At 40.5% G+C, this 16218-nt stretch overlaps 1 protein-coding gene across 1 annotated transcript in view; it reads right to left on the bottom strand.

Annotated features, from left to right (window-relative positions):
* Positions 1–891: 891 nt before the first annotated feature.
* The window catches only part of znrf1 (zinc and ring finger 1), a 66346-nt gene continuing 51019 nt past the window's right edge, over positions 892–16218 (bottom strand). The window contains exons 3-5 of the mRNA XM_004566150.6: positions 7345–7450; positions 3780–3871; positions 892–3596 (exon numbers count right to left, since the gene is read on the bottom strand). Of these exons, the coding sequence (XP_004566207.3) occupies positions 3814–3871; positions 7345–7450 (164 nt within the window). The 3' untranslated portion in view covers positions 892–3596; positions 3780–3813. The remainder of the gene's footprint in view (positions 3597–3779; positions 3872–7344; positions 7451–16218) is intronic.

A 16218-nucleotide genomic window follows, 5' to 3' on the forward strand; every position in this document is an offset into this window, starting at 1 on the left:
TGTGCAGCACATGTGCATGGAATTGTGGGTTATTTGTTGTCCCGTGCTTGCATGCTCTGATATTCCCTTGATATATAGATTAGCTTTCATTTTGCTTGAGCTTCCTTGTTGTTTTGTGCCTCTTTTTCCATCTTGGGCTTCTTGCAGTGTCTACATGTGTCAATCAGAACTGATTTAAAACTTTATTGACACACACATTTGGGCTTGCTGTTTTGAACCACCTCTATGTTCAGGCTGGAAATGAAGGATTTGTCTGTTTTCAGTGGTTTTCATTATCTGGCTAGTAAAGTAAAGCCCTTGATGCTAATCCTGTGGTATCAGAATATGTAATTTGGGGCTTTTGGAAATTGTTCCTGCAAGTCGTGGCAACTAAAAGAAAAAATGTATGTAAAAAGTGTTTCATAAACTGTTGTTTATATTTACAACATAGTTAGGTTTAGGGTTTGACTTCTCAGCATGAAATTAGACCTCGTAGTGTTGATTTATTGTTAGTTACCAATCCTATCTCATTATTCTTGACCTGCAGGCTTCATGACTCAGGCAGTCTAATGCACAAACAAAGATTTTAAACTCTTACCCCATACTCATTGCCTTTTAAATGTTTTCTCTCTGGAAACTATCAGATTGGGTTCTGGGAAATGTTGTTAAATGTTAAATGACAGAGTGAAATAGGTTGAAAGCAGATACCTCGCATTCAGTCCTAAAATAACTCCTGGAAGGGCGGGGGGGGGGGTTGTGTGCTGAACATTTCTGAGCGATGTAAGAGTGTTATCCTGAAGGGATCAGCAACAACACCATGTCCCAGTAAAACACATGCAGGTTGACCATGAAACCCACTTCTCCTGCTGGAGAAGTTGAATCTGGGTCACAGAATGAAAGCTGAAAATGGTCTGTCATCTAGCACAATTTATTCCACCATTTGTTTACAGTAGCTTTGTAAATGCAGTTTGTATGTTGATTCGTAGTAGTCTTCACACATCAGCTCTTGGCATTCTGAAGAGTGAGTAACACCCCACATGACTGGAATATTAAACAAATATTGTTAAATATGAACAAATGAATAAATAAGCCCCGTTCAGCGGCTCCACAGTGGGACTACAGAGTCCTTTTAAGGGTCTGAGTGGCTCACGTCTCCCGTCGCAGACAGCCAGACCTGCTCTAGCAGAAATACAATGTGGGGAACCGACAGTCGCAAAGACCAAGAGGCGCCTTTTCAGTTGCAAGCACACATGCACGAACAGTCATGGATGGATCGTGAGCCAACAGGCCCGCGGGCACAGGCTTGTAAAAGGCCTCCACCAAGGAAGACACAAAGAAACGACAAAAGACTTTAACTGACACGGTCGTCGCTGTTGTCCACCTCTGCTCGTCTTCAGGGTGCTTCTGCGTTTGTTCCTCCATTGTGTCCATTTATTTCTCTACCTGGTCCTTTTTTTATTTCTTTAAAATTCTTGGGGGTTTTTTTACATCATTTTAAATTGTTTTAGAAATTCTGATTTTCATTTGTTTTTGTGGAATTATGAATTTCTTTGATTTAATTGATTATGAATGTCCATGTTGCAGTTTTAAATTATTTAGAGTCAATTTTTGGCTGTTTGGAAGTCATTCTAATCTCTCAGTAGACATTTTGAGCCCATTTAAAAAAAATTCTAACTGTTTTGATTCATTTGAGTCATTTTGAGTATTATAAATTATTATGCGTCTGTAGTTGTTTTTTCTTGTGTCATTAATCTGTCTGTGGCTGTTTCAGGTCATTTTGAGTCCCTTTGGTAGTCGTGGCTGTTGTTTTGAGTTATTTTTGAATCTTTCTACGTCATTTTTGAATCATTAGTGTCTCTTTGTAGTTGTTTTCAGTCATTTGGTAGCCACTGAAGTTAGTTTAAGTGTCTTTGCAGCAGTTTTAAATCATTTTAAGTCTCTTTGTTGCTGTTTTGAGTCAGTCGAGTCTGTCTGTAGCTGTTTTAGGTAGCTGTGGGTCTCTGATTTGGATCTTTTCAAATTTCTTTGGAGCTGGTTTTAGAATATTTTCAGTTTCTTTTTATTTATTTGTTCCATTTTCAAATTGTTTGGGTCTTTTTGAGTATTTTCAAGTCCTCTTATTATTTATTAGCAAGAAAAGACAGACTCTGGACCGGGGTTATCTGACTCCTTGGGCCTTGGTGCTGTGCCCAGTGGGCCTGTTCAGAAATCCTTCCATGCAAACAGTCATATGCACAGAGACACTCATTCACACTGGCTCTTACTCGAGGCTCTCACAAGAAAATGACTAATCATGATCACATGAAAAATCTGGCAGATCTTAAAAGAAAGAGCCGAGAGAGGTTACAAGTGAAATTTACAATATGTCATGTCGCTTCTCTGTAGCTGTAAACATCAGCAAAGTAAAGGGAGGACTGCCAGTCGCACACACGGGGAACATGGACAGCTACACTGTAAACATTTCAAAACACACACGGCACTGTCTCAGTCAGCCCTCTACGATAACCTTTCATGCTGCCTCACTCACTCACTCACACACACACACACACACACACACACACACACACACACACACACACACACACACACACACACACACACACACACACACAAGGCTTCAGCAAAAGCTACATTGTCACCAGTCCACGCATACACACACACCCACATAGTGTACATACACATACCAGGTGAAGCCTGACAGTGGAGCATCCCAAACACACATATCACACAGTAGGAGCATAAACTACATCGCTGGCTCCTTCTGGCCTCCCAGTCAGGACTGCTCCTTTCCACCAAGCCCCCAGTCCCTCTTACCAACCCATACATACAAGACAAGCTGACGTCCCAGTTTGACACTTTTGACTCTTTCTGCCTGCCCAGGTATGCGTGAACCACATCTAAATAGCACTGCGGAGACTTTAAATTAATTATTTGAGTCATATTGGTGAGGAAGAGTGCAGAACTGAGGCAGGAACTATGAGAAAAGAGCACACTGGGAGCCAGTCTGTTATGATAGGACATCACCAAGTTGACGTCCTATTGAGATAAGAGGCCCACCCACTAATGTACAAGTCTTTTTCTCATAGCGAGCTCCTGCAGCTCAACAATCATCCATTTGCCGGTTTTCTCCTTCTCCTCCTCCTTCCATATCACTGGTTCCCTTCCTTCTTCCTTCCTCCGCTCTGCTTCCACTCCTCTTCCGAGTTAAGGCCATGGGAGGGCTGGACACAAGTAACTGACAAGCCTGAATCCAAAGATGTGATGTAAGGCCTGCGAGGACCTGAGCGTGTCAGGGAAGCAGCTGGCCGCGGTTGAGTCAGAAGGGGAGCTGAGGCCAACTAAGCCCTTTAAGGGACTCTGTTAGCTTGAAGAGGTGCGAAGGATGAAAGGAAGGGTGGTGGGTTCTCAGCAGTATCATCAGCAGATGTAAGATGGAGGGAGTGAACGATGGTTCGACAGTTACGCTTTTTTTTTTCTTTTGGTTCAGTTCTCAAGGAGTAATTATTTTGGTAGGATGATGGATTCTGTCAGGATACGTAAGTGTTGATCACTTTGATTGTTTCACCAGATTTGGTTACGCCTGTGTCCAGATATCCCCGGCAGGACCACGAGATGTCCTGTAACAGACAAGAAGGTCAAGAAACAGAAAGAGATTTTACTCTTTGGTATGTATGCCTCATTTTCAGTCTGTCCTGATCAAATCCACCATTTAAGCAGCAGTAAAAAGACAACACTGGCTCTTTTGCACACTGTACACACATTTCGTCTGTAATATTTGGCCTTCTGAGTGTGTTTCTTACCTTGAACAGTATTCAGAGTGGGCCCGGTGGTCAGTCAGTCAGAGGGGTGTTCAGGGCAGGACCGATTGATCTCAAACCATGAGTCTATACAGCTGCAGAAACAAACAGAAGGCATGACGCTGCGTCCTGAATGCAGCTACAAACACAGAGTGAACTTAGTGCGATTACTTGATCTATGCAGCTGATAAAAATAGAAATTTGATTAAGCGTTGAGAGCTCATAAGAACACAATTGAATTATACTGCAGTCTAAGATGGATTCAATACTACAGAGGGTTGTTGCTAAAGTAACACGTAGGCATGTTGGAAGGCCTCCATATCCTCCCACATTAGCAATACATACACAACATGCAACTTATACTGTAAACGAGACCCAGGGGGGAACACAAGAGCGGCACTAATGTGCATTCTTTCTCAACTTGTAACATTTTACATTCTCGCTGTGTTTATGGAAAAGTTTGCAATAAAACACCCCATAAGTCTGTGTGTGGGTGGAAGGACATCTTTTGTTTTAAGCAGCAATTTAAGCACCGTAAAGTATAAAATGCTACATTACAAGTAGAAATACATGAGGTGCAACCATCAAAATGTTTTTTAATAACCAAAAAAAGCAGCTGTTTTGCAAAGCAGCTCCAAGCATTTTACCAGGATTTTATATAAGCATGGTACCTTTTTAAAAATTACTACAGTGAAGGAAAAAGATGATTTATGTAACATTTAGGAGCATATGAATCCAACACTTGAAGGGTAACAGCTATAACAGTAACACAGGTATGAATTTTTCAACAAAACACCGTACTTACACCATATTGGTAATATTCACTGTTTTTAACACACGTCACATATAAGCTGGAACTGAAAAACATAATTTGCTGGAAAAACTTGATTTGAGAGAAAAGTAAGGAAAATAAAATAAACTGATATATTGCATTGCTGTCTTAAAATGACTGACTTTTGTTTTCAAAACGATACTTCAGAATCAATGTGGCCCTGTGGAGCTGTGCCCCAGATATATAAATTCAGAGGCTAAAAGTGAAAATTCTGTGAGTAAATGTGCCCCATGTGACATTTTGATCACAATCACAAAGCAAACAGCGCCCATCATCCACAGTATGAATGATGATTACTCTTATTGCGAAACCTTGGGGAGAGTGTTTTTGCTGCTGCGTCTCGGTGTTTCGACACAGGACACTACGAGGCAGGGGTGGAGCTAACTGTGAAACTGCACTCTCATTGGCTAACAATTTCTGAGTGATTAGTTGTTGAGCGATGAGCATACGCTGGATGAAACTCCTTTTTATTACTTCTATACAACCAGAAGTCTTTTTGGAACCACAGCAGTCGCCCCCTGCTGGCCAATAAATAAAAGAAACGTAGTTAACTTAGTTTACCGCTCTTTTCCTTTAGCTTCAGTTTTGACACCTGGATATGCCTCTTTTATATAAAAAAAAAAAAAAACACCCAGCACGCCCCTGCGGGCGGTTTATCCTTCAAGCTCGGGTCCTCTACCAGAGGCCTGGGAGCTTGAGGGTCCTGCGCAGTATCTTAGCTGTTCCCAGGACTGCGCTCTTCTGGACAGAGATCTCCGATGTTGTTCCTGGGATCTGCTGGAGCCACTCGCCTAGCTTGGGAGTCACCGCACCTAGTGCTCCGATTACCACGGGGACCACCGTTACCTTCACCCTCCACATCCTCTCGAGCTCTTCTCTGAGCCCTTGGTATTTCTCCAGCTTCTCGTGTTCCTTCTTCCTGATATTGCTGTCATTCGGAACCGCTACATCGATCACTACGGCCGTCTTCTTCTGTTTGTCTACCACCACTATGTCCGGTTGGTTAGCCACCACCATTTTGTCCGTCTGTATCTGGAAGTCCCACAGGATCTTAGCTCGGTCATTCTCCACCACCCTTGGGGGCATCTCCCATTTTGACCTCGGGACTTCCAGGTTATACTCGGCACAGATGTTCCTGTACACTATGCCGGCCACTTGGTTATGGCGTTCCATGTATGCCTTGCCTGCTAGCATCTTGCACCCTGCTGTTATGTGCTGGATTGTCTCTGGGGCATCTTTACACAGCCTGCACCTGGGGTCTTGCCTGGTGTGATAGACCCCAGCCTCTATGGATCTTGTGCTCAGAGCTTGTTCTTGTGCTGCCATGATTAGTGCCTCTGTGCTGTCTTTCAGTCCAGCTTTGTCCAGCCACTGGTAGGATTTCTGGATATCAGCCACCTCCTCTATCTGCCGGTGGTACATACCGTGCAGGGGCCTGTCCTTCCATGATGGTTCCTCGTCTCCCTCCTCTTTCTTGGGTTTCTGCTGCCTGAGGTATTCACTGAGCATATATATATATATATATATATATATATATATATATATATATATATATATATATATATATATATATATATATGTAGTTTCTGTTTTTCATTTGCTACGCTTCAAACATCTGTTGGAGGTATTGGTTGGAAAAAGGCACTATCATCAGAGTGCATCCAGTTGTAAATCCATGACTGCGTAGTCAGCATGCATCATATGGAAAAAACAGGCTTCCCTGTAAGAAAAGCTAAGATGTTGTTTTACTTGTTTGAATTGTCAGTACCTTATTTATAAAAATCAAAAGTCTGGGCTTTTATGTCTAGAAGCAGGTGAGACTCATTTTTTTGAGCAGCTTACTTACTGACCCGGAGTCTAATGTATACCTGATCCCAGTGCTAGCTTATATAAACTGTGTGAGCACAAGCTAATGTGTGTAAGAAGATGGTAAATGCAGTTCACTTAATGATGTCATTAATAACAAATGTTTTTTTTTTTTCTTTTCTGGAAGTTATGCTGAGCTGCATTATAAAAGTTTTTAACTCTTAGACGCAAGAAAACAATTCAGACATGTAAATTTGGGCTTTAGGGTCTAATGGCTGGCTAATGATGAGTTACAGCCTTGCAGTTATTTACTAAACACACGCAAAAACTTGCAGGCGTTTAGCTTAACTTTATGACAAATGAGCTCAATATAATGTAAAAATTATTAAGGTCATGATGGAGGATATTCTCCTGGGAGGAACAACACAAACAAACAGAGAAAATAAAAGAAACAAAACACGATTCTCAGAACGGTTCTTTAGTTTCATTTAGGAGTTGCTCTCTGCTTACACTGCTGGTAGAAAATGTATGGACGGAGTACTTCTCCTGGGTAATATACTATATAGCCACCTTTATTTTGAAAATATAATTCTGATTACATTACGGTGACAAACTCAGTGAACCCGGGACTTTTGGGACTTCTAGGGATCAATAGGCAGTTGCATAAGGCTTTTCCATTCGTATGTGGTAATCATCTCAAGCCATCCAGATAATGTGACAGTGATATATCAGTGTTTAGATATGCTATCATTCAATAGTATAATATGAATAACCTTTAAATCAAAGGCACAGGACCCGTCCATCATTAAGGAATGCCTTTATCGAGATGCTGTAAGTCGATTTAATTAGAAGAAGTGCAAAATTATATAACGGGCAGTGATTCAAATGTGTGTGTGTGTGTGTGTGTGTGTGTGTGTGTGTGTCATTCACCTTTTGTGGTAGATGCAGAGGCACGGCAGTCTGGCTATGGTGTCCCCTTGCTGCAGTTCCTCTAGACATATCACACACTCACCGGCATCCCTCGCCAACACATCATCTGAGGTGGCAGCCGCACACAGACACACACACAGCAGAAGACGAATCAGTATGCACCAAAAACATTTCAGAGCATATCAAACACAGTAGAGAGCAGTGGGGGGGAGCAGATTGGTGCATCGCACACAGCAGACACAGCTTAGTGGTTACCGTTCGCTCCGTGCAGCAGTGAACATGCACGAGAAGGAGTTTGGAGATGAATCAGGAGCTTCGAGTCTGTTTCTCCTTGTGGAACTGGATTGATTTCTTCAATCTGCTTAACGAGTGCTGAGATTCTGCTTTCATGCTAATATACAGCGTAACCCAGCAATGCAGAATGGTTCTTTCATCCACAGTGTATGATCATATTCATATTCCCTGAAAACCTGGCTTCACTTTTAGAGTGTTTCTGTCTAACATTAAAGAAACTCTGTGCTGGTTTCTCATAAACAAAAGTAGGGGTGCACTGAAATATTGGACAAATATTAGAACTGTCAAGATCATATTTCCTGTGATGAAAATAAATAAATAACCATAAAAACAAAGTGCCAAAAACTGCAGTTCCTTAAATGGCCACTTGAGGCTTACTACAAATGATTAAGTGAACCCCATAGACCCATAGACTAAAATAAACTTTTATATAAATTAAATGGATTATTATCATGGGTATTTATGTAAGCTACAACCTCTGAGCCAAAAAATAAGCCAATCCACATGTGGCAAAAAATGTTATTATTCTTATGGACAGCTGAGGCTGGTTGTAACATCAAGTCACTCCTGTTACACACCCAACTTTACAGTCTGGTACAACAAAATAGCAACACATATGTCAGCATTCAGAGTGATTCCCCAAAGGAAAACAATGATGTAGATTCAAAAAACACTTTAAATGCCAAAAACAACAAAAAGCACAAAATGTAATCCAACATTATGTCCCTGCTAATGAAAGAAAATCAGAAAACTTTATTTTTTGCCCCCTAAGAGTTGCTTTACAGATATAAATGGCAATCAAAACTGAAAAAATACGTTGACTGGCCTTTTTTTTTTTTTTACATAAACTATTTCAGCAGCTCTTCAAACAAACATCTAATCAGCCAATCACATGGCAGCATCTCAGTCCACGTAAGCATGTAGACACGGTCAAGATAACCTGCTGTCGATGGTGATGATGAAAGGACGACTAGAGGAAGCAAACCTAAGCCCTTACAAAGTGTTTTTAATTTACTTTAGTTAATACTTTACTTTACTCAGGCTTGGGTGTGTCCTGTGCCCAATGCTACAAGTACAAACACAATCGAATGAAACTGCCGACTCCTCAGCCTACATAAATACGTGTCAGGAGCATTAGTGAACATCAAACATGTGACCGACTGCAGCATAGTAAGTATTTCTGCGACTGCTGATACCCTGAGAATTCGAGTTTACTCAGAATTGAATGAAAGGTCACACTGGTTTGAGCTCCTGTCAGCCAAGAAGAGAAATTTGTGACGGTGGTGGACACTGGCCCCCCAGGACTGAACCAGTAAAGAATGAAGGAAAAAAAACACCACGGTCTGACGGATCTCCTTTTCTGCTGAAGCCGCAGATGTTAGGGCCACAATTTAGCATCAACAGAATGAATCCATGGCCCCACCCTCCCTTATGTCAACTGTCCAGGCCACCACTGCCACTGCTGCTGCTGCTGCTGCTGGTGTAATGAGGTGGGAAATGTTTTCTTGGCATACTTTGGTCCCCGGAAAATGATCAATCATAGTCTGAATGCCACAGCCTGCAGGAGCATTGCTGCTGACATTGTACATTTGTATAACAGTAAAATTAAACAATCTATTTTTATATTTTACAGAATGATTCTTCAGCTTAATGTGTTTTATTGTTAAATCTAAATCTGAGTCTCAAACTAATTTTCGGTGCTCCGTCTTCAACCACTGTCACGTTGTACTTAAAAAGATAAGGTGAGACAGATGAGGTTTTTCATCCAAAAAACTTAGGAAATCCTGTTTTACACCCCAAAATATTAAGCACAGCAAGCAGCAACATAAATTAAGAGCTTAATTAAGTAGAACAGTTCTCTGATTGGCAAGACTTAGTAGAACAATTTAATAAAAGGAAAAATTAAATATTAATCATGACTTAGACCTCAGAGGATTAACAATATATATATATATATATAACACCCAGCACGCCCCTGCGGGCGGTTTATCCTTCAAGCTCAGGTCCTCTACCAGAGGCCTGGGAGCTTGAGGGTCCTGCGCAGTATCTTAGCTGTTCCCAGGACTGCGCTCTTCTGGACAGAGATCTCCGATGTTGTTCCCGGGATCTGCTGGAGCCACTCGCCTAGCTTGGGAGTTACCGCACCTAGTGCTCCGATTACCACGGGGACCACCGTTACCTTCACCCTCCACATCCTCTCGAGCTCTTCTCTGAGCCCTCTGAGCTTCTCGTGTTCCTTCTTCCTGATATTGCTGTCATTCGGAACCGCTACATCGATCACTACGGCCGTCTTCTTCTGTTTGTCTACCACCACTATGTCCGGTTGGTTAGCCACCACCATTTTGTCCGTCTGTATCTGGAAGTCCCACAGGATCTTAGCTCGGTCATTCTCCACCACCCTTGGGGGCATCTCCCATTTTGACCTCGGGACTTCCAGGTTATACTCGGCACAGATGTTCCTGTACACTATGCCGGCCACTTGGTTATGGCGTTCCATGTATGCCTTGCCTGCTAGCATCTTGCACCCTATATATATATATATATATATATATATATATATATATATATATATATATATATATATATATATATATATATATATATATATATATATATATATATACATACACACACACACACACACACACACACACACATCTGTCTGGAACATAAAGATCTTTTAAAAAAAAAAAAAACCTGTAACACCAAAACACCAAAACATTTGGAAAATGTTCCTGCTCTGCTGGTGGCAAAACAAAACCCAGCTCTAACCAGGTTAACCTGCCGGTCCCCCAGTATCGACCTCTAGCCCTTCCTTGGAACTAGAACCATCACAGTAATATTCACTGTCTTACTGCAGCATGTTAATCTCTTAACATCCACCCACACTGTAAAAAATATCGTGATAAAACTGTAAAAAACTGTAAAACTGTAAAATTCAAATGTAATGCTATGGAAAAATATATAAAATCATTCGCATAAACTTTTTTTACATCAAATAATAATTATTATTATTGTTATTTAGGGCGATTGTGGCTCAAGAGTTGGCAGTTCGCCTTATAATCAGAAGGTTGCCGGTTTGAGCCCCGGCTCGGACACTCTCGGTCGTTGTGTCCTTGGGCAAGAAGACATTTCACCTACCCCCTACTGGTGATGGTCAGAGGGGAATTATGAAGTGGAATTGTAAAGTGCTTTAAGCGCTATATGAATGCAATCCATCATTATTTAAACTAACTGTATATTTCTGTACATTTAGGTATTATTTTTCATATTGCCGCATTCATTGACCTTTTTTATAGGTAATTTCATTGTTTAATCACATTAAATTGTTCCTAATTTAATGTTTAAAAGCACTTGAAAAATGCAAAATCCCATGTAAAATTAGGGCAGCAAACTGTATTGTCATTACTGAAAATAACTGTATTTTCATGGGAAAGTTTTTTTCTGTTATTTTATATTGTATTATTTTAGCACCCCAGCTGCTGGAATATTACTGTTTTTTAAAGATTTTTTTTTTTTACGGTGCACTTATTGCCTGTCCAGGACCCATCTTTGGCAAATCTCATAACCAACATATAACAACAAGATGCATACAAGAGATGTGATCCGAGTTCATTAGTAAAGCACAGTATCATTAGATTTGCAGGGATCTGTGCGGAATTTGGACCTGACATTATATGTAAAGTCATAAGGAATTATCCTCTAATCCAATGACCTGTAAAAGTTTTTTAACTGTAAAATAAAGTCACAGATAAGGCCTCATAAATTGTCAGTGGAGGTAGAATTTGAGCCCAGCCATAACCCCATAACCTAATCCTAACCCTAGATAAAGTTTCAGTCACTGTTACGCAACCATAGGAACCCACATTAATATTATTCATGTGGAAATGCCACACATCATTGCTTTGAGGCTGGAAAAAACGGCATTGAGGATTTGCCAAAATGATAGAAGATCCCGTTTTTATCAGTAAAGCGAAAAGAAGGATACTTGATGGGGGCAGACTGTGAGATGGAATAAGAGACAGCATATGCTCAGACTGCAAATCAGCTTAGTTCCTCAACAAACTCCCATAACCCCGCTCCTCTCATCCCTCCCTCCCCTCTTTCTTTCTTTTGAAAAATAGTGTCTCCTGTCTATTGTTCACATCCATCCACCCCCTAAAAACACCCAGGATCTCTCAGAATAAGCACTCTGGATTAAGTGGCAGTAATCTACATCGCGTCTGATAACAATACATCCAGTCCTCCTCTTAGCATCTTGCACATTACTTCTTATTAGCCTGCAAATCAAACCAGGAAAAACTCAGAAATCAATCAACTGCCAAAAAGCCGGCACAGTCCTTTAAGCCACACAGTTTTGCCCGTTTGGAAATGAGTGCAAAGTGTATTAAATTTAAAGTCAACACCTGACCTGAGCTGATAATCAAGTTAAGAGGGTTGTTCAATCGTGTTTGCTTCACCTGTGGAAATGCTTTAAAAAATGAGGTCATCTGGATGAAGCCAGCGCTCTAACTCATCACAGCTCTGCCTCAGCCAGAAGTCTCAGTATTGATCGCAGCTGCAGCTGCAAGGCTTTTAAATATCAGGCAGCAGCCTGTCACCTCTGTTCTAGCAAACCACCACAGTCCCAGAGAATCTTACAGCTGACTTTAGTGTTAACGTTTAATTCCTTTCGTAATATTGCAACGACATTAATGTGCTGTGACCTTCTCTAATACCAAAGCTTGTACAGGAATCCAGTTTACCAGAGATGACACTGTTTGATTAGAGCAGGGAATTCAGTTTTATGATGCAACAACAGCAGGGTTAGGGTTTAGCTGAGTTTAGGCAAAAGGAAAACAACTTCCTGAATAGAGAGCTCATAATTACCTCTGCTAAGGAGGTTATGTTTTTGATAGCGTTTGCATGCAGGTCTGTATGAATTCTGATAACACTTTGTAGGGCTGTAGAGTGGGACCATGTTAACAATCCATTCAAATTTGACTTACATCCGCCAAGGTCTGCAAGGTAAACTTTATGGTACATTGGTCAAAAATCAACAAGCCTTATAACTTGCATGATTCTTACAAGTGTGCTGTCTTATGTCAACATATTGAAAGTACCTTATAAAGATTTAAACTGTGTCACATTTGACCTCTAATTTGTCATATAAGTTAACTGATTGATCTCAAGGTCAAAGTGATAATAATGCTATACAGAGCTATTTAAAACTACATTACTTGTTGCCATTGTTTGTACAAACGACCTATAGTGATGTAGTGATATAATTAACGATCGTGTGTTATGACTTTGATAAATGTCTTGATGCATCTCAATCATCCAGGAAAGTAAATCTCCAAAAAGTTGATTCTGTTCATCTGGACGTAGCGTTTTGTGGGAGAAATGTTTCGTCACTCATCCAAGTGACTTCTTCAGTCTCAGCTGACTGCAGGTTTCCCCAAATCTTATAAACAGTACATTTGCATAATGGCTGAAACCAGCCCACTGAAGGAACAATGGGCTGGGAGGTCAGTTCCTTAATCATAATTATGCAAATTCTCATGACCATTGATCAACAACTACTGACCAAAACCCACTGATCAATGGCCATGAGTACCATTCACAGAGAGTTGGGGAATGGCTGCAATCACAGCATGTAAGATGGCGAAAGATGTACCCTTAGGCCCCCTCCTCGATTCAGAGATAGTCTTTCCCTTTTCACGTAAATGGCATGAAAAGGGAAATGGCGTTCTTCCCTGTCCAGGATGTGTACATCCTCATCCTTGAAAGAGTGTCGTCAGGCCAGGACAGTCTATTCACACCTACAGGCCAGTGGACTGGTTTCAGTCATTATGCAAATGTACTGTTTATAAGATTTGGGGAAACCTGCAGTCAGCTGAGACTGAAGAAGTCACTTGGATGAGTGACGAAACGTTTCTCCCACAAAACGCTACGTCCAGATGAACAGAATCAACTTTTGGAGAAAGACTTTGATAAATCCTCCTGAGAACCGAGGAATCTTCCCATTTAACTTTTTTGGGGATTTCCTTCCTCTTTGGACGTAATAGAGGCCACCCAAACACATAAGATATCAATGGAAAGCCCAGGATGTCCTCTCTTTAGTACATCAGGACTTAGCAGGGTAGCTCAAATAATTTAAAAGATAGGCTGGTTCTCGGGAGGAGGTAATAACCTCTCAGGCTATAACCTCTCAGGAGGTTATAGCCTGTTACTTTACAGTAACAGGCTATAACAGTTTGAATACAATGTTTCTGAATAAGTATACATTTTGGAGGGAACATTTTGGTACTTGTTTTGGTACAATTTTCACTCGATGACGGTAGATACCAATAACCATCCGAGTTGATTTAATGTTGTTGAAAATCGGATCAAGGTCACACCAAATGTAAAAATCTGTTAAAACTTGATTACAAATATGTTTTTATTGTCTCCAAACTTCACAACGATATACTAGGCCTTTGGGGACATGAGTAACTAGGTTGACTAACAATTTGACCTTGACCTTTCTTTTTAGTGCCCAAGGTCAAGTTTGACCTTGAAACCTTTTTTCAAGAAATATATTGAGTAATATATCAAATGAAAGGGCCTGCAGAGAGCTGTACAACACAGTTGTTATTTTATAATACAACGCCCTCCGGTGTCACCATGACAAAATAAAGTTTTGCAAAAATAACACAATGCATGATTATATCTTAACATTGTTACAGCTTATAGACACCAGCCTGCTGATGTAATCTAATATGTGATGTACTAAAAACACGATGCTGATGTATGCTTGCATAAAAACAATGTAAAACATCAATGTTTGTCATTTAGAGTGGAGTTTAGGTTGAAATTGGTTTTATGCACTCTACAAAATGTAAACTTTTACCACCAGAGGGCAGTATTTTAACAGTGGGTTTAAAAAAAAAAAACTAAAAAACATTTGACATTAATTGTAGCCAAAAAAAACAATGACATTGACTCCTTGTACCAACTTGTGGTATAAAATGGTATTACAGGAAAGTACAACCCGTCCCTAGTTTAACATAGATGTTTCTCAGATAAAGTTACATTCTAGTGATTTTGTTAATTTTGTCAGGTTTGTATCTGTTGTCAAAAGGAAAAATGTACACAAGGTCATTTTAAGTTGTGCAGACGTCACAGTTTACATTGAGGAATTTATTTCTGCACATTTACATCAGTGCTGTAAAAACCAAACAGCAACATCTGCAGTTGTTGGCTGGTACCAAAAAGACATCGGTCGCCACCATCAAAGGCAATCAAGTCTTCAGGAACCAGGTGGCCGTCATCAGATTAAAAAAAAAAATTATAACAAAGTAAAGCTCAAATCCATTATATTAAATCTGGTAGCATCATCAGCCCTGACCTCACAAGTATAGCAATGACTGATAACAACCGTGACATCTTCTCATAATAATGAGATAAGATGCAACTGAAAAAGAGCTGTAACAATGAAACGAAAATCAAAGTATTTCTGATATGAAAGTAAACTTTACGGTGCAAATTACACCAAAGCATTGGACTGTGATGCAAATATGGAAGAATGTGATGTGAGATATGTGTCAGTGCTGCAAGTCTCTCAATCACTCAGTCTCTCCTCACCTGCCTGCTTCCCTCCTAACTTGCACACTTGCAAACAGATATTTGGCGTCTATAATGACTTAGATGAGGTGCTCTTTGCCTTTCTGAATCACAGCACCAAACTCTCTTTTTTTAACCTCTTCGTGTATCCTCCAATGACTTGATCCGCATGAGGCAAACTGCATGCCTTGCACCCCCCTCTTCACCTTTTTCTTATCTGTCTGTGTCTTCGTGCTACCTCCCCCTGACATTCCAGGTCTTTACGAGGCCCCTTCTCACCCTCGTTGCAACGAGCTATATTTAGTGCAAGGCATTAAAATAACATCATGCGAAAGTCAAAACCCAGAAAAGATCCGGTGGTCAGCTCACGTGGACTCGTGCTACCTACAACCCTCACCTGCTTCTGCACTGCTCAGGCAGGTGGGTAAGCACATAGACACAAAAAGGACGTTATTTCAACGTACTGAGATTTAAACTTCAAATTAATCCCACAAGACGCCCTTACATTATGTTGGCCCTTAAAAAGCTTTGTTAGAATGCTGTTATTACTCACTGCCAGTATTAGCTTACTCATACTAAATCTATATGATAACAAAGATATGGATTTATGAAGCAGGGTGAGATTTTACAGTTCCTCCACAATCCTGCAACAGTGACCTGTCTTTTATGATACTGCAGAAGTTATAAATGAAAAAATGCTCTGTCATTTGTGAAATAATGTGATGTTTCAAGAAGAAAGTACAAAATTACAGGCTTTGGGTGGGAGAGGCTCAGTTTATCAACAGAGGCCACTATGAAGCTAAATGTTTGGCTAGGCTAATGCTAAAATATGAGGCTGTTCAAAATGGCAGTGTTGAGGCATCAGAACCAGAAGGTTTTAATGATGTCTTTGATAATCCGACACAGTTTGAATAAATATGTGCACATTTACTACCTAACTAAGCCATATGTTTCTAATTCTAACTCTTGATAGTGTTACCATGTAGTAACATAGCC

This window comes from Maylandia zebra, linkage group LG7, assembly GCF_041146795.1.
Source record: "Maylandia zebra isolate NMK-2024a linkage group LG7, Mzebra_GT3a, whole genome shotgun sequence".
Lineage (NCBI taxonomy): Eukaryota > Metazoa > Chordata > Actinopteri > Cichliformes > Cichlidae > Maylandia > Maylandia zebra.